Consider the following 26057-nt stretch of genomic DNA (forward strand, 5'->3'; position numbering starts at 1 on the left):
CTGACATATTAAAAAGTGTGCAGTCTAGGGAGCTAAAAAAAGTCTCCTTTTTTTGTACTTTTCCTGAAGTTAGAAGCAGGGAGGCAGTCAGACTCCCACACATGCGCCCAACCAGGATCCACCCAGCATGCCCTCCAGAGGGCGATGCTCTGCCCTTCTGGGGCCTTGCTCCTCTGCAGTAGGAGCTATTCTAGCACCTGAGGTGGAGGCCATGGAGCGGTCCTCAGTGCCGGGGCCAACTTTGCTCCAATGGAACCTTGGCTGTAGGAGGGGAATAGAGAGAGAGAAAGGAGAGGGGGAGGGGTGGAGAAGCAGATGGGTGCTTCTCCTGTGTGCCCTGGCTGGGAATCGAACCTGGGACTTCCACATGCCGGGCCAACGCTCTACTGCTGAGCAAACCGGCCAGGGCCTCTCCTAATTCTTCAACAATTTAATCATATAACCTTAGTAGTGAAATCATTTTCTCTGGTAATCTTACCTTGTGACTACTATAAGTTTAACATTTATTCATTACCACTAGGTAGAACTCTTATAGTTTATCCCATGCTTTCAAAAAATTCTTGAGCATTTCCAGCTTTTCTCACTTCTTAATGGGATTACTGACATGTCCTATAGTTTTCTTTCATTTTTTGTTAAATAGGTTGTATTAGTACTTTTATCATTTTTACTTAAAAATTATATCAAAATTATCCCCATTAAAAGTAATGGTATGGTTTTTGTCTCCTGATAATTCAGTACTTTTATATTTCTACTATATTATGTTTGAAGTATTTCATAAGTTACACCAATTTTTGATCATTAAATATTTTACATAAAGGATGATTTTCCCTCATCTGCTTCTTTTAAGGAATCCAAAATATACAACCAGAGCCATGATTATATTGTATGTACATTATTTTCTACTAATACTTTGAGCGATTTATATAAAATGTCTTAAAAATATGCAAACTGTTTCCAACTGTGTTAACTCATAATTTACACACAATGTGATTTCCTGTAGAATTTTCTTAAATTGTAAAAGTCTTTAATAACAAATCAATTTAAAGTTTTTTAGAAATAACTTCTACTAAAGATTCATAATCAGCATAGTCTTTCAGTGACTGTACAAGTTCATCCAGTAGATATTCTCCTTGCATGAAAGTTTCAAGATCATGAACTGACTTGTTTATTCTGTGATCTGTGACCCGGTTCTGTGGAAAATTATATGTTCTTATTTTCTCTGACCTTCCTTTACTTCCAACCTATATATAAAAAAAGATATGATACAGTTAAATTCAGGGCCACTAAACCTATAGGTTCAACATAACTGGAGATTAAGCTCTTGCTTTATAGTTTGAAATACAATGTAAAACCAGGTTTAACATGACTCTTCAGATAACAGGGGAAGAACATGATAGAGAAAGGACATGGGCTTCACAGTCAGACAGATCAGCATCTGAATCCTCTCTCTGCCATTCCAGCGCTTTATGAATTCAGGCAATTTATTTCAACTCTAAATGTTAGGTCCCCATCTGTAAGAGTCAGACAAATTTACCTACTACACAGTAATGAGGTACACACACAACCCAGTACAGTGATATTCCAATGGTAACTGAATATATATACTCACTGAATTAACTTAGTCATCTTCAGTGATGACAAAGTCAATTCCCCATTAATACATATTAATAAAAGGTTATCTGTACTTATGAAATAACAGGAAAAAAGTTCAGTTTGCTTTCCATCTATAATTTTTCAGAATGGAGACTCTGTCTTTAGTAACTGATTAAAAGTCTGAGAAAAATGCCACTGAATATAAAAAACAGAGCATAGGGTTAGATTACTATAAAACAAGTATAGCTCTTGGTCGAGCTTCTTGGATTGTTTTCCTATTTTGACAAATACCTTGGAACAAATGTAACTTATAAAAAATGAGTTATTTAAAAATATCTTTATTGTTTAGAACAGTGGTAGTCAACCTGGTTCCTACCGCCCACTAGTGGGCGTTCCAGCTTTCATGGTGGGTGGTAGCGGAGCAACCAAAGTATAAATAAAAAGATAGATTTAACTATAGTAAGTTGTTTTTATAAAGATTTATTCTGCCAAACTTAGTGAAAATCTGACATAAAGTACTTGGTAAGTAATTATTATATGCTTTAACTTGCTGTAACTCTGCTTTATAAATTTTATAAAGTCAAGTTACTTCCCTACTTTTATAAATCACCGTTACTGTGGAGCCAGTGGGTGGTTAGAAAATTTTACTACTAACAGAGATCCAAAAGGGGGCAGTAGGTATAAAAAGGTTGACTACCCCTGGTTTAGAAGTATTTTCTCAATTCATCTTTACCTGAATCTTTCTAGCATTGTATCTTTTATTTGTTTCTTCTTCTAGATGCATGCTGAACAGTTTTGCACGTAACTTCTTCATGGCCATCTCTTTATTTTTCAGTTGAGATCTCTCTTGTTGGCATTCAGAAACAACACCTGAATAGTGTTATGAGAATTAAATAGTTTTAATGAAATAAACCTTCATTATCATGGAATACTCCTCATCCTTTTTCTTCTTCCTTTATGAGGAGACAAACAGGATTCTAATATAAAAGACAACAAATAACTTTTAATCTATAGTATAAAGTATTTCCATATTGAAGACATTCATACTAATAAATAAATATTGGTTATTTAGTATGGATTCCTTTTTTCCATTCCAACCAGCCACCATATTTTTTTTAAAAAAGCTAATTCCTCACCATAGAAATGAAGATATTAAAAGATAATCCTCTTACTAGAGGTAATTACTATTAATGTTTTTGAGGATTTCCATCTTTTTTCTGTTCTAATTTATATACTATGTATTACCTAAGATCTCACTTTAAAGTTTAACATGAGGATTTCCTCATATTTAAGAAAACAACACATCAATCCATCCATCCCATCAACCACTGCTGACCAACGGGAACTCCGCCTGTCTCACAGGTCACGGTATTCTCTTTCCGGGTAACTCAGGTTTGCTATCCACCTGCTCCCTACCACAGGCGAATCACTGCAGTTCTCCCTGACAGTATCCTGAAGGTGAGGAAACAGTTCTGGAGGTCCAGTGCCTCACCATCTACAATCAGAACCCCTGGAGGTCTGTGGACGGACTTAGTGAAAAAAAGCCCCTGAAATTATAAGTAACATTTTGTATATTAGACGTTTCTGGGTAGCAAGTCCATGCTTTCATTTCCTAAAAGGAATCCACGTTTTTCTTCCTCCAAAAGAAACTAAGAACTAGTGATTTAGATCATTTTCTGATCAAGAAGAACCCATGATGACTTTACTGTGAGGATTTTTTTAACAGCAGTATCTTTCTACTAAGTATAAATTTGAGAAGGCTACCTCAAAGGACTATCCACACCTCTTCAGTCACTAATATGGAAATTCTCTAGGTTTAGATCTCTTCCTCTTCCTGGCTTTGCAACTACCCTGAAGAGTTTTCAACTAAGGTTCAAAATCAGCAAATATTAAATAACAATCCTTAGTATATATTCTTCTGGTACTTGAGGGTCTATTTCAGTGGAAAATTAATCAAGTCATTCAGAATTTGATTTCTCTCTTCAGAGTTTTATGCTGAACAAATAAATACAGACCTGTTGGAAGATGGACTATGCGGACAGCACTGTCGGTGGTGTTCACATGCTGACCCCCAGCTCCACTGGCTCGCTTGGTATCAATTCTCAAGTCTTTAGGATTAATCACTAGATTAATCTACATATAAGAGGAAAAGTTGGGATTTAAAAATATTACATGTATGAGCTGTTATGTACAGAATTTATGACATTTAGGTTTAATTTTAATAGCAAGGATTTAGAAGGATACCTTTTTTTTCTTAAGTGAGAGTAGTGTAGATAGACTGACTCCCTCATGCGCCTCAACTGGGATCCACCTGGCAACCCCCATCTGGGGCCACTGGCAACCCAGCTATTTTTAGCACCTGAGGTGGAGACTCCATGGAGCCATCCTCAGCACCCAGAGCCAACATGCTTGAATCACTCGGGCCATGGCCAAGGCCAGGATACCATTTTTTAAACTTTTCTTTTTGGAAGAGTAGCAAATTATAATATACTATAAAAGTAAGCCCTCCCTAATCCTCAAAAACCGGACTTTTCTATAAATTATCCTTTTATTACCATACAAACAGAACTTACTATCCGAAATGTAAGTATAAGAGCTGAAACGAGATGCGGTAAAGTATTTCTGAGTTCAAAAAGACTAACAGGAAAAAAAAAACAACAATGCTAATTTAACTCTGGGAAAGGCTTGTTTTGTTTAATTTTAATTAAAGAGGGGCTTAAAATTAAGCATATTTGGAGGCTGAGGAGAAACAAAGAGAAATTGCAAAGCCAAGACTCAGTTCATAAATGCACTGGCGTCTGACGTCAGGATAACACTGTCCTGGGAGTTCCCACCAGAAGCACCATATTTAAAACTCTGTTTAACGAATAATTGCAGACCACTCTGTCACATACCTACAACCCTGGCAGTAAAAATCCCATTCAGAGGCCCTCCATGTCTCCCTACATGGCCCCCTTTATGGTTGCTAGAACAATTAAATGAGATGATAATGGACCTCAGTCTTCCATCTTTCCTGAAAACTGCCTTCTTCCATCCCCCAGATGCTTACACCAAAGTGACTAGTATCTACATCTGGTTCCTATTAGACAGTCAAATAGCATTTCCCCCCAAAATCATGAGAAGTCCTTAATTAAATTTCCTTCCCAAATCATTCATATTTCATTTTGAAATACAAGTCCAGTATTTCTTACCACTTTTCAAGAGAAGGAATGTAAGCAGAACAACTTCCCAACTAAGGTATCTTACAAATATTATACAAACAGAATTTTCTTTGTGAGAATAAATTATACTAATTTTCAACACTGTAACAGTCTGTTTCCATTTGACTGTGACTGGGTTATAAAGTAGTTCTTTTAGAACAGGATTCTTGCTTTGATACTCTGAGAACCAGTCAACACAGAGCAAATGCCACTGTAAGGGTCAACAGTCCTAAACCCCTTTTAAGGTAGGTTACTACTGCTTCTCCTGCAGGTATGGTCTCAATTAGTACTTTAAGCTTAGTGGTACAGAAAAAGTAATAAACAAACAATGCACAATTAGCTCATTTACATATCCTTAATTCTCACCATCTATTATAAAATCATACTTGATGGACTGGGATACCAGATTCTCAAAAATAACTCAAAATGTGTGAGAATACCAAATGGTAAGAAAAGGAGACGCACAATTCAGTCAAGTCAGTGTTACTCTGGGGGCAAGGCCCAGGACTCCAAGGAGGGGGTTGTGACGCTTACCTCAGTAGGCTGGGGGAGTATTGCTACAGTCATGGTGCTGGTGTGGATGCGGCCTTGTTTCTCTGTCCTGGGCACCCTTTGTACTCTGTGCACACCTCCTTCAAATTTCATGTTCTTATAGGCTTCTGAACCCCCAATGCTGGCAGATGCATGCCTAAGCCCACCTTGAAAACCGAATTCTTTTATTATTATTGCCATTTGTAATCATTTCACTATCACTTCTACCATCTTGAGTTATATTTAAAAGCTACAAAACAACCTATTGAAAATATATTGAAAAACGTTAACAAGTCAACAAGTCTGAGATTCGGTGTTGTTTTTTTTGTGGCAGAGACAGAGTCAGAGAGAGGGACAGATAGGGACAGACAGACAGGAAGGGAGAGAGATAAAAAACATCAATTCTTTGTTGTGGCTCCTTAGCTGATTAGTTGATGATTTCTCATGTGCCTTGACCGGGGGGGGGGGGGGGGGGGGGGGGGGGGGGGGGGGCGCGCTACAGCAGACTGAGTAACCCCTTGCTCAGCCAGCAACTTTGGGCTCAAGCTGGCGACCTTGGGGTCTCGAACCTGGGTCCTCCACATCCCAGTCCAATACTCTATCCCAGGGGTCCCAAACTTTTTATACAGGGGGCCAGTTCACTGTCCCTCAGACTGTTGGAGGGCGGGACTATAAAAAAAAACTATGAACAAATCCCTATGCACACTGCACATATTTTAAAGTAAAAAAACAAAACAGGAACAAATACAATATTTAAAATAAAGAACAAGTAAATTTAAATCAACAAACTGACCAGTATTTCAATGGGAACTATGGGCCTGCTTTTGGCTAATGAGATGGTCAATGTGCTCCTCTCACTGACCACCAATGAAAGAGGTGCCCCTTCCGGAAGTGCGGCGGGGGCCGGATAAATGGCCTCAGGGGGCTGCAGTTTGGGGACCCCTGCTCTATCCACTGTGCCACTGCCTGGTCAGGCGAGATTCAGTGTTTTAATACTCTTTATTATTTATAAGTATTAAAGTATTTATGATATTGACTCAACACATCTAACATAAAACCACTTTTATTTTTATTTTTTTATTTGCACTTTTCCAAAGCTGGAAATGGGGAGGCAGTCAGACAATTAGTCATTTAGTCGTCAGTATAGAATTACTAACATTTTATTTTATTTATTTTTAAAATTACTAACATTTTAAAGCCCTTTCTAAATTGGTATATCTACATTCAGAATTATTAAGTAAATTATGAGCATAAAACTACTTAGCATGCTTACAAATTAATTCTAAAATATTTATTTATTTATTTATTTATTTACAGAGACAGTAAGTCAGAAAGAGGGACAGACAGGGACAGACAGGAACAGAGAGAGATGAGAAGCATCAATCATTAGTTTTTCATTGCTCATTGCAACACCTTAGTTGTTCATTGATTGCTTTCTCATATGTGCCTTGACCGCGGGCCTTCAGCAGACCGAGTAACCCCTTGGTGGAGCCAGCGACCTTGGGTTCAAGCTGGTGGGCTTTTCCTCAAAGGACATGAGCCCACACTCAAGCTGGCGACCTCTGAGTCTCGAACCTGGGTCCTCTGCATCCCAGTCCAACGCTCTATCCACTGCGCCACCGCCTGGTCAGGCTAATTCTAAAGCCTCATCTTTCCAACCCTTTTCTTAGGACACATGTAGATAAATCTACTTTTCCCAAAACAAATTAAACAGTTCACTGACCTATTTCACTTGGAAAATATTCCAGGGTTTCAAAATGCCATCGTTTAAATGCAGCATATTGCTGATACATATCAAATATCTCTGAAGTAAACAACATTGCCTCCTGACCCCCAACTCCTGCAGTTACCTCCAGGATCAAATCACTTTCATCTGTTTCTTCTGAGGGAACCAAAAGTAAGATAATCTGTAAATAAACATATCATCCCTTCTATAATTATCAAGTATTTAAAACTTAAAGAGATAAATGATTAGATGCAGGATTTTGAATATTAGTTTCTCTAAGCAAATTTAATATTAGAACCATATAAGCATAATTTCAGAAAATACTAATATTTTATATACTATAAGGTTCAGCTAAAACTTATAGGTCTTTGTGTTTTGGTTTTGTGTGTGTGTGTGTGTTCATGTATACATTACGTCAGTTCCCTATTCAGTTTATAGTTAAGTTCATGCTATGAGTAGGACACTATGTGTGTGTAGAATGCAAATAATTCTAGCCATCCTTTTGAAATTTACAGCCCAGTATGTCAGGGGAAAAAACTGCATTTTTATTTTACTTTTTTAAGCTTTTTTAATGTGGAAAAGAAACTTGCCACTTTGGAATTGAAAAGACCCTTGGAGATGATCTGGTCCAATTCCCTCATTTTACATGTAAAGGAAAATGAGGTTAAGAGGTTAAATGACTTGTTAGAGGGCGAAGTGTTAGTTTCTGGCAGAGCGAGCAGGCCTGAGACCTCAATTCCTGGTGCCTCCATCAGTCTTCCTTCTAGTGCAGTGTTTCACATGTCAATATGTATTCATTAGGGGATGTAGATCAAAAGCTTCTTAGATTGGGTGAGTTAAATAAGAAAAGCTACCAACATTTATGGGTTCTGAGTATACAGACAATAGGCACCCTCCTCAGCAACTGACATAATTTCAATTCTTAACCTTGGGTAGGTACAAGTAACAGCTCTATCTTAAGGTATGAAAACTAAGTTTAGTTTAATTGAATAATCTCATTGCCTAATATCATACAGCTATGAAGTGGGAGAGCTAAGATTTCAAGCCAAGTAAGTCTACCTCATTTCTGAAATATCCCACCTGATACTGGTTGGGAGCTCGAGTGGCTACTGCTTTTCCATCGCTAACCTATGCCGATACAACAGGATCTTTCAAATCTTGAACAAACAAATGATGAAATTTACATGTTTTTTAATTACTAACCAATGAACAGCAACTTTTAATACATGTGCCTTTCTATTGTATTTCACACACATGGAAAAAACAGGAAATGGGTAAAAGTTAAGTTATATGAGACTTCACTCTATGTGGAACCTCCCTTCTAGAGTTGGGGACGGGGACATGGCTCTTCGTTGGGTTACACATTTAGCTAGAGAACAGACAGAATCTCTAATTAAGCACCCCTCTCTGGGTCCTTCCTCACCTTACCAAGTTCTTCCACTTACATCCCCAGAGATAACATATAAACCTTTACACTCTGCTTTGCAGAATTAAAAGAGTGGTTCTCATTCTATATAATGACTACTCTTCATTTAATTCCTATATGTTCTACAATTCTAGATATAAAACCGAAGCTATACAATTCAGTCCTAAAAATCCCTACAGCCTACTGTCGGCCTGGCACTCTAATAGTGCCAGAGACACAAAGATGAAGCATTCCTGCTCCCAAGGGGCTCACAATCTACCGCCACCCCTTAACCTCTTCTACTCATTACCTACCCCACCCTCATCTCTCCTATTAATGTGACATTCACCCTTGTGCCAGAGCGCTACAATCCTGTTAGTACGATAAAAATAGGACCCCTGGCAAAGTACTATTTTCCTGCTTTAAAACAGTTTATAATTCTAAATACTATCAAGCTGATTAAGTCCTGAATTGTTTTTATTAACCTCTACAAAATTCATTAGAAATAATACATCTAATGCTTTTACTCTTTTCACAAATACTATACCTGGTGTTTCAATTGGGCTACTTCTTTTTGACACGAAATTATTTCATTCTCTGCAAGTTTCCTTAAGTCTTCATTTTCATCTAAGAAATAAAGGAAATAGGTTAAGTTTTCCTCAATTAGTGTTAAATTGCCAACAGAATTCAAGGAAATAATTTTATTGTTACTGTTGTGAAGTGAAAAATAAAATGTATTTTTTGTTCTTTTAATAACTGCCATTAGTTAAAAATAGCATTTTATGCATTAGTTTTCATAAGTATTAGTTTAAAAACAACAAACTTTTTTCCTGATGACAGAAACATAAAGTTAAAAATAAAAAGTACCTGTATAAAAAAATATAAAGCTATGAAACTTTTCTATAATTCTATCTCCATGAAATATTCATATTAACAAATATGCTTTTAGTTTTCCAACTTAGATTGTGTAACAACAAAGAATGCATTAAACTGATCAGACCAGAAGAGGAACAGAAGGTTCCTTCAGTTAAACCTAAACTGAATTAAAAACTAGAAAGTTATTTCTTATCTTATTAGTAATATTTCATTAATACAAAGTAAGTAGCCACCCAAACATTTGGACCCTATCTAATGTTTACAGAATGTTTACAGGAAGTACTCTGCTCTCTCTCATGCTTTACTTTTAATTATTTCATTTTTGAGATTTCATTTTCACCTTTCAAAATATATTTTCTCACTCCTCTGTCCGATGGGCCACATGCAACCTATGAAAATAAGGGGACTCTTTTTTAATAGTATAAATTCTCAGTTGAAAGACTGAACTATTACAAGTGTCAAATTGTATGTCTGTTTCATGATTAAGGACCAACTATGCTGGAAACTGGGGCTAATAATATATAAGGCAAGATTTGAGATAATTTTAGTTTCTTGTGCTAACTTCCCATGGTTTATAGGAACAAATCCTGGTGCTTTGCCCTGCAAGGTTCTTAACTGTTCTTCTGGCTGCAAGTTTTTATTATCAACTCCCACACCTACTCTATGCTCCTGCCATATTTTGTCTTCCCAACCGAGTCCTTTCACCTGTGCCTTCAATTTCCTCCTCTTACACTAGCTGGCAGCTTCCTTCAATATCCGTTTAAATGCCTGTCTTTACTTGTTATAATACTCTGCTCGTTACTGCGGAAACTAAAATGAACACATTCACTAATATTTTTACTTAACTCTTTAAACTTTTCTCTTCTTCCCTGGGCTGTACGAGCCTAAAAGTAGTTTCATAATTTCTTTTGGTAATTAGTGTTATCTGACATGTAGTAAGAACTCAGAAGTTGCTGGTAGACATTTTATGTTGGTTTTAAGCTAAGTTGCATTCTGCCAGCAACAGTTCTCTAACATTCTGTTAAATTATTTATAGTTTGATTTTTAAAATACTTAGTCCTTAAATCCCCTTGGATTTTAGGCTTGGCTTAAACTACCAAACCAATTTAATTTTCCTCCAAAAGATATTTTCCCCAATACCCTTGTCTTTTTATTTATTTTACACTCTATGCATCTGCCTTTTTTCTTAAATCATTTAATTTAGACTCTCCTTAATTCTCACCTACACAGCTATTTTCCATGGCATCTTCATTCTCATTCCAGCCTGACTTCTACACTACCACAAATCCAGCTTCCTAAGCAGCAAAGCTATTCCGAATGTTCACCCCGCAATCTAAAAGCTGCTGCTGGCTCCCTTCTGCCAACAGGAGAAAAATCAACTTTTTTAGATTAGTATTCCCGCCCCCCCTTAACAAAATGTTCCCACCTACCAGTTCCTATAATTCTCTCCCTCGGTTAACAAAGAATACAGTGATTAAAAGCATGAGATCTGGCGTTATTCCGATCCAAACTCCATTCCTTAAAAGCTGTGTAACCTGAGCCATTATTTTACTTCTATGCTTCAGGTTCCTCTGCTGTCACAGGCGGCTAATCGTACCTACTTCAGTTTGTTATATGAACTGGATGAGTTAATACCTAAAGATAGCTAAGCAAAGCAAGCCTGGAGTATGGTAAAGAATCAATAAAGGTTAAACTATTTTTATATTCTCGAAGGTTGGGCCTCTATTTTTGCACAAAGGCTTTTCACCAAGTTCTCCTTGCTCTCCTAAATCTATTCAGGTATCTGTTCTTACTTTTAGCTATATTATAATTAATTCTCTCCCATGTGTGGCCCACGGACCAGTAGGTAGGCATCACTGGGGCCCTAGCTTAGGCCCCAGCCAGATTGGAACGCACACTAGTCACTTGGGAAACTTGTTAAACACATATTTCTAGGTCTCAGATTCTGAGTCGTGTGTCTGGTGTTAGCACGCACCTCTCCTCTCCTGACAGGTGGTCCTTCTACCATACCAGGAGAAACTATGCTCTGGAGTCTCTCCAAACAGCGATAGTGCCGGAGTACTCAACCAATCAACATCCACTACAATTCTGTAGAAGGGGGCGGGGCTGTATCAATGGAACACAGGGGTTCAAAGAGAAGAGGTTGGGCTCAAAACAAAAGGCACATGATTCCTTGAGCTGTGATCCAAACCAAAAAGATCTGCAACTGAGAGAAGAGCTTCCAGTTCGGGGACAGTGTCGACACCTGACCTCTGACCGGCAGCTCAGTGCGGGAAAGGCAAACGAAGAGCCAAGAATCTGTCGTGAATCCCGATTCCCTGGGCCCGGCTCTTACCATGCAGTAAGCGCTCAGTCTCCCGCAGCTCCTGCTCTTTCTCGCCGAGCAGCTTGGCTGCGGCCACCAGCTCAGGCCCTCTGACCTGCAACTGGGATTCAGACCCGCCCTGGCGCTCCAGAAAGGTCCGCAAAGGCCCGCCGCGGGCAAACAACTCCTCCAGAACCGGGCTCCCGCAGCTTGCGTGCCGGCGGGCCAGGGCAACAGCGGGCCGGGCCCCTAGACACCGGACCACAGTCCGCAGAAGCTGGGATCGCATAGTTAAGACGCGTCTACCGGGACTGCGCAAAGCCGGAAGTTTCGTACAGCGAAATTTCGCGACACCGCGCGACGTTGGAAACGGGAGAGCTGATCGAGCCCCGCCCAGCACACGCGCCGGTGTTAAAGGGCCTCCCAGAAGCCTCTGTGGGAACTTCCGGCCAGCCCTTTAAACGCCCAGAATTCGCGCAGGCCGGAAGTTGAGGGTGCGGAATCGGTAGGGGCGGGGCCGGTTGACTTTGGGCACCATCTTTGAACGCGAGGTGACACGGGTCTCCTGGGACGTGCCAGGCCGGCGTGTTGGGCAGGAAGGGGGAAGCCGCAGACTGGCACTGCGTCCTCTGAAGCGGAGGAAGGAGTTCCCAGTCCTGCAGTGCAGGGCGGCCTCGTGTTCGCCCCGGAGGCTGAGGTCACCGCTAAGCGGGTGCCAGTGCCAGCCTGATCTTTCGTTTCCAAGAGCGGATTGTTTGGAAACAGGGCGAGAGCTGACCGCTTCTTTTTTTCGTCGGTGGGGAAGGCTCGTGCTAAGTACTACGTGACAAGTGTTCTCGAAGGCAACCAAGGAGTGATTTCACAAGATCTGCTTCCGTGTCCTTTATCTGCCACATAACGTAATTGCACCCAACGACTTCCTTCCTCATCGAGTATTCCTGGTTACCCTTAGCTACTCTTTGACGCGGCTGGGGTTGCCTGTTCCAGTAAACCACAGGGGAGCAGAGCCTTCAGAGCCCTGACCCTGGTGGCCCAAACCCCAAACTCCTCCCCCACCCACCCCCAACAAACTAGATAGGGAATTGGGGCCAGGAATGCTGACGTTTAAAAGACCTTTTCTCTGCTCACCGGAGTGGATATGAAGGAATCAATACAATCAAGATAGACCTGGGGAGTGGCCGAACACTTTCTGGGAACTCCCACTATCTGATTTGAGCAGGATTTGCTAAGTGGTGTTTTCACTGTTGAGAACTGAACTACTGAAAAAGCTTGTAATTTATTTATTTTTAATGGTAAAATATGTCCTTGGTAAAGCCAAGTCATCTTTAAATCATTTAATCAAAACTTTTGAGGTTAAGTATAAAATTCTTACAAAATGAGCTTGCATTGCCCCTATTGAACCCTTAGCTCTACATACAAGTGCAAAGTGAAGTGGGAGAGTGAGATGGCTCTCCAAATAAAAAGCAAATATAGGTTTTGATACTTCCAAACTCCAACTAATTACCTTAATTCTTCCTCTTGGTATGAATGTGTATTCAAGCCACACTTCTTTATAAAAGTGTTTTCCTTTAAAGTAGTTGAAATACATTTTAGTCCTGATCCGATATAAAGCAGTACTGATTAAGCTGTTTATATCTCTATTAGGAACAGTTATTTCCCAAGTCAAACCTCTGAATTATCTTTTTAACGATAGAAATGGGAGTCATTTGAACTCAACATGATAAGTCTCTCAGCTGAATTCTCGAAAAAAGTCATTTTGAGAATACACATTATTTATAAAAGGTGAAAAAATGTGATAAACAATAACCTTATAGAACAACGTAAAGAATCCAGCCAGAAATTCTTTTCTCTCAGATGCATAAGCAATTTAAGTAATATAAATGTGTATCTTTTACTCCTAGAGTATTACACCAATGACGAAACAGTAACTTGTCTGAGGATATATCGGTGGATCCTTTATTAATTCAAAACATTTCTTTAAAAGTCAGTGTAATACATATGCATTTTACAATAATATCCATAGGTTTATACAATATAGCCAAATGAAAACAGCTGTAATTTGATTTACTTTGAAAACTCAAAGAAATATACATAGTTTGAGACTTCTGAATTTTCTTACATTATTGTCATGCTCAAAATCTATTACATGTTGAATATCCTAGCATTTTCGGGAAGTCTATTGTACATAGGTAAAATGATTAAAAATCGACTCAAGGACGGGGGAACAAAACCCCAAAATGACTTAAATTGGAGGAAAAATCATCTGGATTATCTATTCAGTTGATAGGTACCTACAGTTATTCTGGCATTGCAAAATAACCAAACATGGTATCTCTTAAGTTGTATTCATGCATTCAAAATTTCTTTATGGTCCACTAATAAATATTGGTGGAGTCCAAACTAAGGATATAGATTATTAAGTACAATAAAAATGGTAGTAAAAAATTACACATGTTCAATATGATACATTTTACAGAACCAAATACATTGAAATTATTCTTCATATTTAAAAAACATCCTAAAATCATATACAAGAAACACTGCCTTTATGACAAATAGGTTAATGCATGGGGGAAACAAATCTTTTACATTATTTTAATATTCAGTGTTTATTATTCATTGGAGGGAAGTATAAGAAAACACTCAGCAAAATGATTATCAATTAAAATTACCTATTATGACAATTAGTAAGACTAAAATCTTTACTTTCAAAAGATGTAGGGGATTAAGATAATTATATGTTTCAAAGGAAAAAATTCACTTTCACCTCCATCAAATGAGTCTTCAAGCTAACACTAGAAATTTTCCTACTTTATTTTCAGTTCATTGTATTTTCTTCATAGTACTTATTAACAATCATTTAATGGAATCTAATAACAGTGCTGAAGAATCTACTCATATTTTTTTAATATCCAGTACTTGCAATATAACCTCTTAAAAATCTATTACTTTACAGTGGAGAAACCTAACAAACACTATTTCAGCCAGATGATGAAAGTCAGCATCACCAGTGATAAGTCATGATGATCATGGCATGACCTTTGATATGTGATATAAATGGCATTTCACTTCTGGAATCTTCCTTCCAAAAACTGAGAAAACCTATCTAATCATGGGAAAACATCAGACAAATTTCAATTGAGGGACATTTCACAAAATACTAGACCAGTACTCCTTAAATTTGTCAAAGTCATCAAAAGCAAGAAAAGTTTGACAAACTATCACAGCTAAAAGGAGCCTAAGAATACATGATGACTAAATGTAGTATATTATCTTGAATGTGATCCTGGAACAGAAAAAGGTAAAAACTAGAGGAATCTGCATGAACTGTAGACTTAATGTATTGATATACTGAATCATTATGTGACAGATATCTCATAAGCGTGCTGTGCGTGGAATGTCTCTGTACAGTCTTTGCAATTTTTCTGTACATCTGCAACTTCAAAAATAAAAGGTTAAAAATTTTGTAAACACACAAATACCTTTTATTCTTTTAGTTTCAGAGTAAAATTCTTTTCAAAACCATACTACTCTAATATTAAAGGAATGCTTTCTATTCTAGGAAAATATCAATGTGGTTTTTAAGGGCCAGTCTCATTTAATTTTAGTTTTTACCCCCCCCCCCAACACACACACACACACACACATATTTATTTGGCAAATTACTTGACTTCCTGTTCTTGGGAATGTTGTTCTATTTCCAAAGGAAATAAAATTTTCAAATGACTTTTCTTATTTAAACTTTGGATTTAAACCTATAATGTTATACAGAATGCACACACACATCTAACTATATATTCCATGTGTATGTGTGTGATAATTTTCTTGATTATAGATTCAGGGTGACGGTGGTGAACTGAAAAGAGTGAATCTGAATCACATTATTGAACAAAGCAATAACATTCATATATTTCTCCATCTGAAAATAAACTTGGTTGAATTTTTTGGATGAATAACTAAAATCATATTTTTAAAGTACAGTTTGAGAAAATGTGGGGAAAAGTGCTTTAAAATGGCACTTAATAAATACATTTTTGAAAAATGGGAATTATTACTGGAGAACTTCGTTAAAATAATTTTATATGTAACACTTTACTATTTTTATATTTATTTTATTTCTTTATTATGGCCATCCTGTAAAATAAATATATTCTTCATTTGCAGCTAAGGGAACATGCATGAAGATACAGATAAATGATTTGCCAAAAGTCACATGAGACAGCAATATATATTTGCTTGTAATCAAGTATATAATTAAAGACTCATATTTGGAAATAAAACTTCATTTGTTGTGTGTTGCAAGAATACTATTAAACGTGTTGCAGGGACGGTTTGAAGCAAGTTTTTGGTATCAGTTTTATTGATAAATATTTGTAGTTGTAGAAAGTGAAGAATAGCTAAAGTTTTACAGATGCAATACTATATTCTTAGGAGAACAAACATTTCATGTTAGTCAGAAATTAATAAGGAACTTAAAAGAGCACACAAATATAGAGTATACTTTGAAAATTAACTGTCATCATTCTCAGTATAAATACAAATGTCAGAAAATTTTCTGGAAATATCTTTACCACCTTTCACAATAATTTGCCAATGTATGTGGCACAAAATTTTCAAAATTCATGTTTCCTAGGGTTCTAGCTATAGGCATTTTAGATCTAAGAAATTTAGGTGGCTTTCAAAAGGGTTCTTATTTTCTGATTGTATTTAAATTTTTTCATTGTTTGTTTATTTTTTACTCCATGCATCTGGTATATTGTATTATTTGTAGATGTAATTTGTCACAGTTACACTGATTTATTTTTTTCAATATAAGTTAAAAGTGTATAGGAAAAATAAATAAATTCAAAGTTAAGAATCAGGTATTATTTTAAATCAGATTAATGAGGTGAAAATGTATGTTTGCCCCCTAATAAACATCATTTACTTATTTCTCTAGTCCTTTTGCAAAACTGAATTATAAGTAAAAATATGATACACATTTCATAAGAACCTAGGCAGCATTGAAGGATACTTACTATTGAACACTCCATGCACCATGATCAAATATCAGAACTGGTCATCCTATGTACAGACTTTTAAGATTTAAAAAATCCCACATATGGTCTTGATTTTTTTCCACTTAATTACATTGACATCAAAATTGTGTTTTGCTATTGTTGTTCATATGCCAGTTCACCTACTGTGCTTAGAGCTGCCCTGTAACACTGTCGGGATATCTTTGTTACCTTTGGTAACATAATAATTATCCAGAGTAAAGAAGTGTCATCCATTCATTATTAGTGTGATCTATGTACAAGATCCATCTCTGAAGAAATCTGGCTCTCCAATTTATTTATATATATATTTGTATATAATCTATATCCTCTTTTTCTTTCCCTTATAGACACATCTGAAGTTAGTCACTATAGAAAGAGCATTAACCTCTTTCTGTGTGCATTAGCAGATTCTAACAGTATACAAAGATATCTTGGCAATCTAAAACACAGATGTACCTTCTAAAGTGCTAACTTTTCCTCAGGAAGGAATTCACTCACTGGGAAAAATCTAATTCTACCAAAATAAATATTGTGCTCTTGGAATGGTAGCATAGACATAATTTGAGGGCATTTTTTATTATAGCTCTGTACTCAAAACAGAAAGCATTATATCATACTTTAAAAATTTGTAGAGTTGCAAATATACATATATACTCTTAGACAAACACTTTGAACATTTTGAAACAAAACCAGAGCCCCCCACTCCCCAAGTAGGAATTTAGCACAGAAAGGCTCACATAGCATGGTCAGTAACATCTGATGTATATAAATCTACTCTAGAATCATTCTCAATACAACTTCCTAATCAGGTTTCAAAGAATATACTAGCTTCAAAATCTGTATTTTACAAATGCCCAGGTTAGAGATCAGGACTCTTTATGTTTTACATTTGGTAAAATATTAAAAGTATTGTCAAACAGACAATTCATCTAATAGTTCAAAGTATCTTATAAAGATAACTTATGACTAGGAGGTCACCATCATATAACAACAAGAATATAAAGTGTACATTTTAAAAGACTGATGCATGCATTATATCATAGTATATTACATATTTTCTAGTCATGTGCACCAATTCATTGTGCTTCAAACACAGCAACAGGAATGATATTACAACTATATGTGTATACATCATTGTAGCATAATAAACTCAATTCTAACCCAAAAATTAAATAATTCAGGAACAATAAAACTTCACAATAGAAGTGATGATTCTTTTAGGTTTTTCTTTACTCTTTAAGAAAAAAATATGACTTTTTGTAAACATCTTCATAGTTATCTTTTTTCAACATAGTACTGAAAACTATTATTCAAATAGTAAATATTTGACATGAATAAAGTATGTCTTAACACACTAACACTTTCAGACAAAAACAGGCATTTGTTAAAAGAAATGGTTATTATAAATATTTTCCATCTCTTATTTTAAGTACATTTTCATAAATAATGTATTTAAAAGTGCTGAATACGGTAGGATAGTCAGCAACGCCAGTGTAAACAGAACATTTTTGTTTTCTACTCTGCAAACTTTTTTTAAAAATCCCATTTTGTCAAACACTGCAACAGTTAAAATATTTGCATAGGGAATAGATAATAGCCCTTTTAAACATATCTCCTGAATTTTATATAAATTAGAAAATCAAATTCACTTAAAAAAAAACAATTCTTAAAATGTTTTAAGTTTATGGAAAAAAGAAACTTATGATGCTAACCTTTCAAGTAAAATAAATTTTGAAAAGAAAATCCGAACTCATTTATTTTAATGTTTAATAAATTAAAAAATGAGAGGTAGTTAAAAATGACCAAGAAAACCTATAATTTTAATATCCTTTATATAAGGCCAGTATTCTCAGTGGATATAAATATTTTTTAAAACTTTCACTTTAGGTTATTCAATATTCTATTTAGTAAGTTTAAGATTAAAAAAATAGCCTCCAAGGGATACTCATATTCAAATGAACACCTTGATATAAATATGACACTGACTTTTTTTGTGGGTGCACGCTAGGATTATTGTTTTCTTGCATCTCAAAAATTACATGCCAATTCGAGACACGTATTTTGTCTTAAAGATTTAGTGATACTTTAAAAAATGGTATGGTAGCTAGGAGACTTGAGTACTTTACTGCCTTTCCATTATGGATGAGAAGTAATAGTTTGGTTTGAACATTTTTAAAATAAATAATTTGTAAGATACTATGGGAAAACAGTTAAGGTCTGAAATAGAGACTAATCTTCTTTATAACCCTTATAAAACTTTTCTTGGTTAAAAACTTAGCTTTTCATTGGATTTAACATTCAAGGAAAATATGCCTCAGGGACAGATGCTTTTCATCAAAATCTTCTATGATGCCACATGTAGGTATTCCTTTATTAAATCCTTTCTTTGTATTCCAACACTAAGTTATCAAGCTTATTATTCTTTTTCTTGCTAAAGTACATACATTACACAACTGTTTCAACTGGAGAGCCAGTCTTTAATAAATAAATACAGTACAGTATTGGACATGTGATATATACAGAGATTATTTTTCTTCTGTTACAGTTAAAAACAATATCATTCTTTGATTTGTCATTGAGATAGAATATCTTCTAATTATTTTGTGCTTTTTTTTTCTTTTTCTTTTTTGTCATATTCTTTATCACACAACAAGCTTTTCTATAATGAAAATGCCACAGTTTTGGCAGTGAACAATCAGAGGAATCCCCCATTAGGATTTTCCAACACACATAGGTAAGTAGGTCTTTTTGCATGTACAGAAATATTGGCTTCAAAATTAGTGTACTGAACACAGTATATAGCGTGTTGACTACTATGGTTACAATTTAAAAATTGGCTTTTTCTGTCTCAGGTTATATTTAAAAATGCAAACGACAGCCAACTTTTTGGCAATTATTTCTGTAAGACCATATTGCACAAAAGTCCTTAAATACAGATATAAGTTATGCCATTGGATTAAATATTACAACAACTATATGGCAAATGAAGCAGCTTTACTTTGCACATGCAGTCTCTGGAGATACACTAGGAGACTGTTCAGAGGACTACAAATACAGTTTGCTTGCAAGTAGAATGAGTGTTGAATAAAACAAACTTAATTTGGCAATTCATTGTTTTATGTGGTATTTTCCCCAAACTTAACCATAGGTAACCTTGATAAAAATGGAGACAAAGACCATATAGTTGTATTTTCACAGTAGCCTGAGGAATACTAAACTGTAGTTCTCCAGGAACTCAGTTTCTGGTGTTAACTAATTTTATTTTCCATCTTAGCCCTCCAAAGTTATTTTTTAATGAAAATTAAGATTCAGAAGTAGAGCTGGCAGTACTTTCAACAAATGACTTATAAATCTGAGAGTTCAAAAACCTTGGAAAAGAATCTCTGTGCATTAAGGTATATATCTGAAGTTGGGCATCTTCATACATGTGAGGATTGGGATCCAACAGATTTCTATTGATCACCTCTCTAACTCGAGAATCAAGACTGACCTAAAAAGAAATAAAAGCAAATATATTAAATAATATTTTTTGAAAAGATCTCAAATAACTATAGGTTCATGACATTTCAGAGACATTCCAAAGGTTAAATCCAACTACCTAAATTTTGAGGTTATTTTTTTAAAGGCTATATAACCTTGCATACTTTTCTTCTTCAAAAGTTGAATTAAATAACCAAATAAAAAACAAAACATTGTTTTGACAATTTCCATTTATTGGTACCAGAGAATTCCTAGGAAGAATATGAATTTACCTCCTACTATTATATGACCACTGGGGTGACCTTTTCTAGGGAGCAAGGCAAACATCTTGCAAACAGTAGTTCTCCAAAAAAAATTTATGTGTATCAAATGCTGATAGTTACATATCCCAACAAGTCATACTTTGTCTAAAGGAGGAAACTAAGAATGTGGAACTTCCTAAGAGAGCACAGCAGGCATTCTTTACCTCTTAAGTCTACTTGGCAAAACATAGGAAACTATATATAGTAGAATACATCCAAAAATCTCTGTACTGAAGAGTAAGCAGAATAATTGCTGGAAGTGGAATCTCTGAAAGGAGAAATGTAAGTAGGAATTCAGAATACCAATTAATATAATGGTATTTGAAAAGTCTACAGAAGTTCTGCAAGTGATTCAGTGACCCTTTTTCTTTACGAAATGCTAATCCTGTTGGAATTGATTGGGCATGTTAGTAAGGCCAGTGGAGAAAAATAAATAGCAAGAAAGATATATTTGGGGGACAGAATGAAACTGTGCCCTGAAATGACATATTAGCAAAATACTGCAAGAGGAAATCCATCACTGAGACCAGATTTGTTTCCTCAGTCCCCACTATCGAACAAGGACTAGGGCATCCTGATCGATAGTGAACTGTCTCATGATGTACTAAGGCAGGGGTCCCCAAACTTTTTATACAGGGGGCCAGTTCACTGTCCCTCAGACCGTTGGAGGGCCAGACTATAAAAAAAAACTATGAACAAATCCCTATGCACACTGCACATATCTTATTTTAAAGTAAAAAAACCCCACAAAACGGGGCCCTGGCTGGATGGCACAGTGGTAGAGCATTGGCTTGGTGTGCAGGAGTCCCGAGTTTGATTCCCAGCCAGGGAACACAGGAGAAGCGCCCATCTGCTTCTCCACCCCTCCCCCTCTCCTTCCTCTCTGTCTCTCTCTTCCCCTCCCACAGCCGAGGCTCCATTGGAGCAAAGTTGGCCCGGGCACTGAGGATGGCTCTATGGCCTCTGCCTCAGGCTCTAGAATGGCTCTGGTTGCAACAGAGCAACGCCCCAGATGAGCAGAGCATCGCCCCCTGGTGGGCATGCCAGTGGATCCCAGTCGGGCGCATGTGGGAGTCTGTCTGACTGCCTCCCCATTTCCAACTTCAGAAAAATACAAAAAAAAAAACCCCAAAGAAACAAAACGGGAACAAATACAATATTTAAAATAAAGAACAAGTAAATTTAAATCAACAAACTGACCAGTATTTCAATGGGAACTATGGGCCTGCTTTTGGCTAATGAGATGGCCAATGTCTGGTTCCATATTTGTCACTGCTAGCTGTAACAAGTGATATGACGTGCTTCCGGAGCTGTGACCCATGTGTCCCGCATCACCGGAAGTAGTACTGTACCTGAGTGACGCCACGCTTTGCAGCGCCACCACATACAGTACTCCAGGAGCACAGGATCACTGACCACCAATGAAAGAGGTACCCCTTCCGGAAGTGCAGTGGGGGCCGGATAAATGGCCTCAGGGGGCCACATGCGGCTCGTGGGCCGTAGTTTGGGGACTGCTGTACTAAGGTCTATACAAGCCTTTCATACTTATAGCTAAATATTTTACCATCATCATTTTGCAAAAGCTTTTTTGGTTCTGGCTTCTTGTTCCACTCACTGATTAAGTTAAGCCTGGGGTCTGAAATAGTCCCAATGACAGACACTCATATTCTATCTGGTCTCCCCTATTTCTGAACTCTATGGTCCATATGGAATTGGGTTGATGGCTTAACATTGATGATGGCTGCTATGGGAGGACTTTTCACGAAACAGTGATCCAGACAAAATTTTTATGGCTGAGCTAGACCGGCTTATACACATAAAGATTAAACATCATTTGGCTGAACCATATATTCTTTGTCAAAAAATATAAAATAATTTTTAAAAATGGATGTTCTGAAAGTAGATCATTTAGGTTTTATTCTGTGTTATTGCCATATAAGATTATCATCAAATACAAAGTAATACAAAGCACAGAATTTTTTCTTAGCTTTTTATTTAAAAATATCATTTGTGTTTCTACTCAACAGGAAAATGTTGGTGTGCGAGTTTAAACTGGCTGACCTTACTCTGTAATGTGGTATTATAAAAACGTGAAGTCTTACCAAAAGCACTCCACAAACAGTACCTTTACTTTGAAACTTGAGAACTTTTTGTTTCAGTGGAGAAAAAAAACATTACATTAGTGATAAAGAAAGAAGGTCATTTATTTCTGAAATAATAGTATAGTAAACATAGCATAACAGTTTTTTTAGTAGCTGGAGTCATACTTGTTATCTTGGACTGTGTGGGCCTGATAAACTCTGCTGGCCTGAGTCTGATGACTCCCTGAGACCACACCCCACCACAGAGTTGTATGAGCACCCAGTGGATGGCATCTAGATTTGATATATCCTGGGACATTTGCTGAGTGGTCTCAGCCTTAGCACTGGCACTGAGTTTGAACCTGTATCAACCTGGTGAACACCTATCACAAACATATTGCTCAGGGCCAACATATCCATGGCCAGGTTCAGACAACATCAAAGCAGGATCTACTTAGCTTCACAAATGGCATATCCTAGGGATAGCTCAACAGGCACCGGTCCCTGCTGAGGTGAATTTCACTTCATATGGTCAGCATCTGCAGAGCACCTTGCACACTGTTATTGGGGTTGATCACCCCATTAAGACAGATGAGAGTCAAGCCCATGCACAAATAGGCCAATAGCAATCAAGAATCAGTTACAACAGAAGGATGCATATAACCCACACAAGGGACATTCCTGAAGCAGCCAGCTCATATGGTCAAGGAGACTGTGCCACTGGGTCCCATAGGACACCAAGTGCATAAGACCACCCTACTAAGAATGGGAGTCATAGCAGACCTACCTAATACATAGAAACAAGCACAAAGATGCAGCCAAAGTAGGGAGACAAAGAAACACGCCCAAAATGAAAGAACAGGAGAAATATCCTGAGAAAGAACTAAACAAAATGAAAACAAGCAATTTACCAGATAAAGTAAAAAAAAAAAGGTTATAATGATGCTCAAGAAATTTAGTGAGAACTACAGCAGCATGAAAAAGAACATAGATACTATAAAAAAGAACTTACCAGAAATGATGAATACAATATCTGAAATGAAGAATAAATGGGAAGGAATAAACAGTTAGTTGGATGAAGCAGAGGATTGAGTCAGCAACTTGGAAGACAAGGTAGGAAAATACACCCAATCAGAGCAGAAAAAAAAAAATTAAGAGGAGAGTTTAAGGGACATTTGGGACAACAGAAAGCATAGCAACATCTGCATCACAGGGATTCCAAAAGGAGAAGAGAAGCAACAAGGGATCAAGAACCTATTTGAAGAAATAATGGCTGAAAACTTCCCTCACTTGGTGAAGGTAGAAGACACACAAGACTGGGAAGCACAGAGATTCTTAAAAAAGATGAACCCAAAAAGGTCTAGACCAAGACATATCACAATTAAAATGGCAAAGGTTAAAAACGAAGACAGAATCTTAAAAGCAGCAAGAGAAAAAAAAGTTAGCTACCTACAAGGCAGTTCCAATAAGACTGTCAGCTGATTTCTCAACAGAAATATTTCAGGCCAGAAGGGATTAGCATAAAATATTTAAAGTGATAAAAAGCAAGGACCTACAACCAGACTATTTTACCCAGCAAGGCTATAATTTTAAAATGAAGGAGAAATTACAAGCTTCCCAAGCAAGAAAATACTAAAGAAGTTCATTACTATTATACCAGTATTATAAAAAGTGTTAAAGAGGTTTTTTTAAGAAGAAGAAGAAAAAGGGAGAGAAGGAAGAAGAAAAGAGGTAGAAGAAGTGGTGGGGGAGGAGGAGAAGAAGGGGGAAAAAGAAGAAAAAAGAAGGAGGAGGAGGAGAGGAAAAAGAAGAGGAGGAAGAGTAAGAGGAGCAGAAGAAAGGAGGAGAAAAATAGAAAAGAGGAAGAAGTGAGAAGAAAGAAAGGAAGGAGAGGGAGTAAAAAAGAGATGGGAGGAAGGGGAGGAGGAGGAGGAGGAAGAGGAGGAAGAAAAAGAACCACTAGAGGAATATAGTTAAAAGAATTAAATAGCATTAAATATATACTTATTGATAATCACTTTAAATGTAAATGGCTTAAATTCTCCAATTAAAACACATAGGGTAGCTGAATGGGTAAGAAAGCTAAACCCATATATATGCTGTCAAATAGAGATCCACTTCAGAATAAAAGATACACACAGACTAAAAATAAAGAGCTGGAAAAAGGTATTTCATGCAAATAGAAATGAAAGAAAAAGCTGGCGTAGCAATACTTATATCTGACAAAACAGACTTTAAAACAAAGGCTATAGTAAGAGACAAAGAAGTACACTATGTAATGATAAAGAGAACAATCCAACAATCCAACAAAACATTTATCCAACCTTTGTAAACATTTATGCACCCAACATAGGAGCACCTAAATATATGAAACCAATCTTGATGGACATAAAGGGAGAGAGAGATCATCAGTAATACAGTCTTAGAAGGAAACTCTAACACCCCATTGACATCAATGAATAGATCTTCAGACAGAAAATTAACAAGGAAACAGCAGCTTTAAATGACATACTAAATCAGATGTATTTGATTATCTTCAGAGCATTTTAACCCAAAGCAGCAGAATATACATTCTTTTCAATAGCACATGAAATATTTTCTAGGATCAACCACATGTTAGGACATAAAACAAGTCTCAATAAATTTGAGAAGATTGAAATCATATCAAGCATCTTCTTTGACCATAGTAATATGAAACTAGATATCAAAGAAGAAAAAAACTGAAAAACACAAAAAGACATGAAGGCTAAATAACATGTTACTACATGTTGGTCAAATAAGTTTGTAAATATGATATATAGGTTTGCTTGCTTATAGTTTGCATTGGGTGTGGGGCACAGGCTGTAAAGCAGGCAGGGTTCTTATACCCTAAGGCAGGGGTCCCCAAACTGTTTACACAGGGGGCCAGTTCACTGTCCCTCAGACCATTGGAGGGCTGCCACATACAGTGCTCCTCTCACTGACCACCAATGAAAGAGGTGCCCCTTCCGGAAGTGCAGCGGGGAGGGGGGCAGATAAATGGCTTCAGGAGGCTGCATGCGGCCCACGGGCCATAGTTTGGGGATGCCTGCCCTAAGGCTTAGTTTTAAGACTAAGCCTTTTCTACCCTAAATGACTTTGTATCAGGGACTTCCTTTTTATATTGGATTAAAGGTTTTGATTTCTACACTATAAAATGGGGCAGACAGGGAGCTTGCTTGCTCTCTCAGTTCCTGAGATTAGCATTAGAGGGGAGAGCAGAGAAAGGCCACGTGGAGGAGAGGAGAAGCAGCCAAGATGGTGGAGTGCTAAAGGAGATGGGGAACAGAGGTGAGTAAGGCTGGTGAGCTAGAAACCTTTCATTCTAGGAAACTCGGATAAGTCAGTGGCTTTGGGAGCCCTGAATGGAAAGGGAAATGTTTTCCCACTGTGTGTATTTCTTGCCCGTCAGGTGCAAGCTAGGATTAAAGCTAATGGCCCACCAGTTCTTGGCTCCATTGTTTCATTACCATCTGTCCGAATCAAATGCGAACCTGCATG

At 37.0% G+C, this 26057-nt stretch overlaps 2 protein-coding genes across 5 annotated transcripts in view; both read right to left on the reverse strand.

The window, feature by feature from the left end:
• Positions 1–990: 990 nt before the first annotated feature.
• Positions 991–12031, reverse strand: MTRF1L (mitochondrial translation release factor 1 like). The gene is made up of 7 exons (XM_066248221.1): positions 11667–12031; positions 9003–9082; positions 7048–7231; positions 5328–5491; positions 3609–3726; positions 2327–2463; positions 991–1241 (listed from the first exon to the last, which is right to left on the reverse strand). The coding sequence occupies exons 1-7, from the start codon at positions 11923–11925 to the stop codon at positions 1041–1043; spliced, it is 1143 nt and encodes a 380-aa protein (XP_066104318.1). The 5' UTR covers positions 11926–12031; the 3' UTR covers positions 991–1040.
• Positions 12032–18397: 6366 nt separating this feature from the next.
• RGS17 (regulator of G protein signaling 17) overlaps positions 18398–26057 on the reverse strand; it is a 96321-nt gene continuing 88661 nt past the window's right edge. For all 4 annotated transcript variants that reach the window (XM_066248226.1, XM_066248223.1, XM_066248227.1 and 1 more), the window contains one exon: positions 18398–20165. In XM_066248226.1, the coding sequence (XP_066104323.1) occupies positions 19977–20165 (189 nt within the window). In that variant the 3' untranslated portion in view covers positions 18398–19976. The remainder of the gene's footprint in view (positions 20166–26057) is intronic.

Source organism: Saccopteryx bilineata, chromosome 12 (genome assembly GCF_036850765.1).
Source record: "Saccopteryx bilineata isolate mSacBil1 chromosome 12, mSacBil1_pri_phased_curated, whole genome shotgun sequence".
In the NCBI taxonomy this organism is placed as follows: Eukaryota; Metazoa; Chordata; class Mammalia; order Chiroptera; family Emballonuridae; genus Saccopteryx; species Saccopteryx bilineata.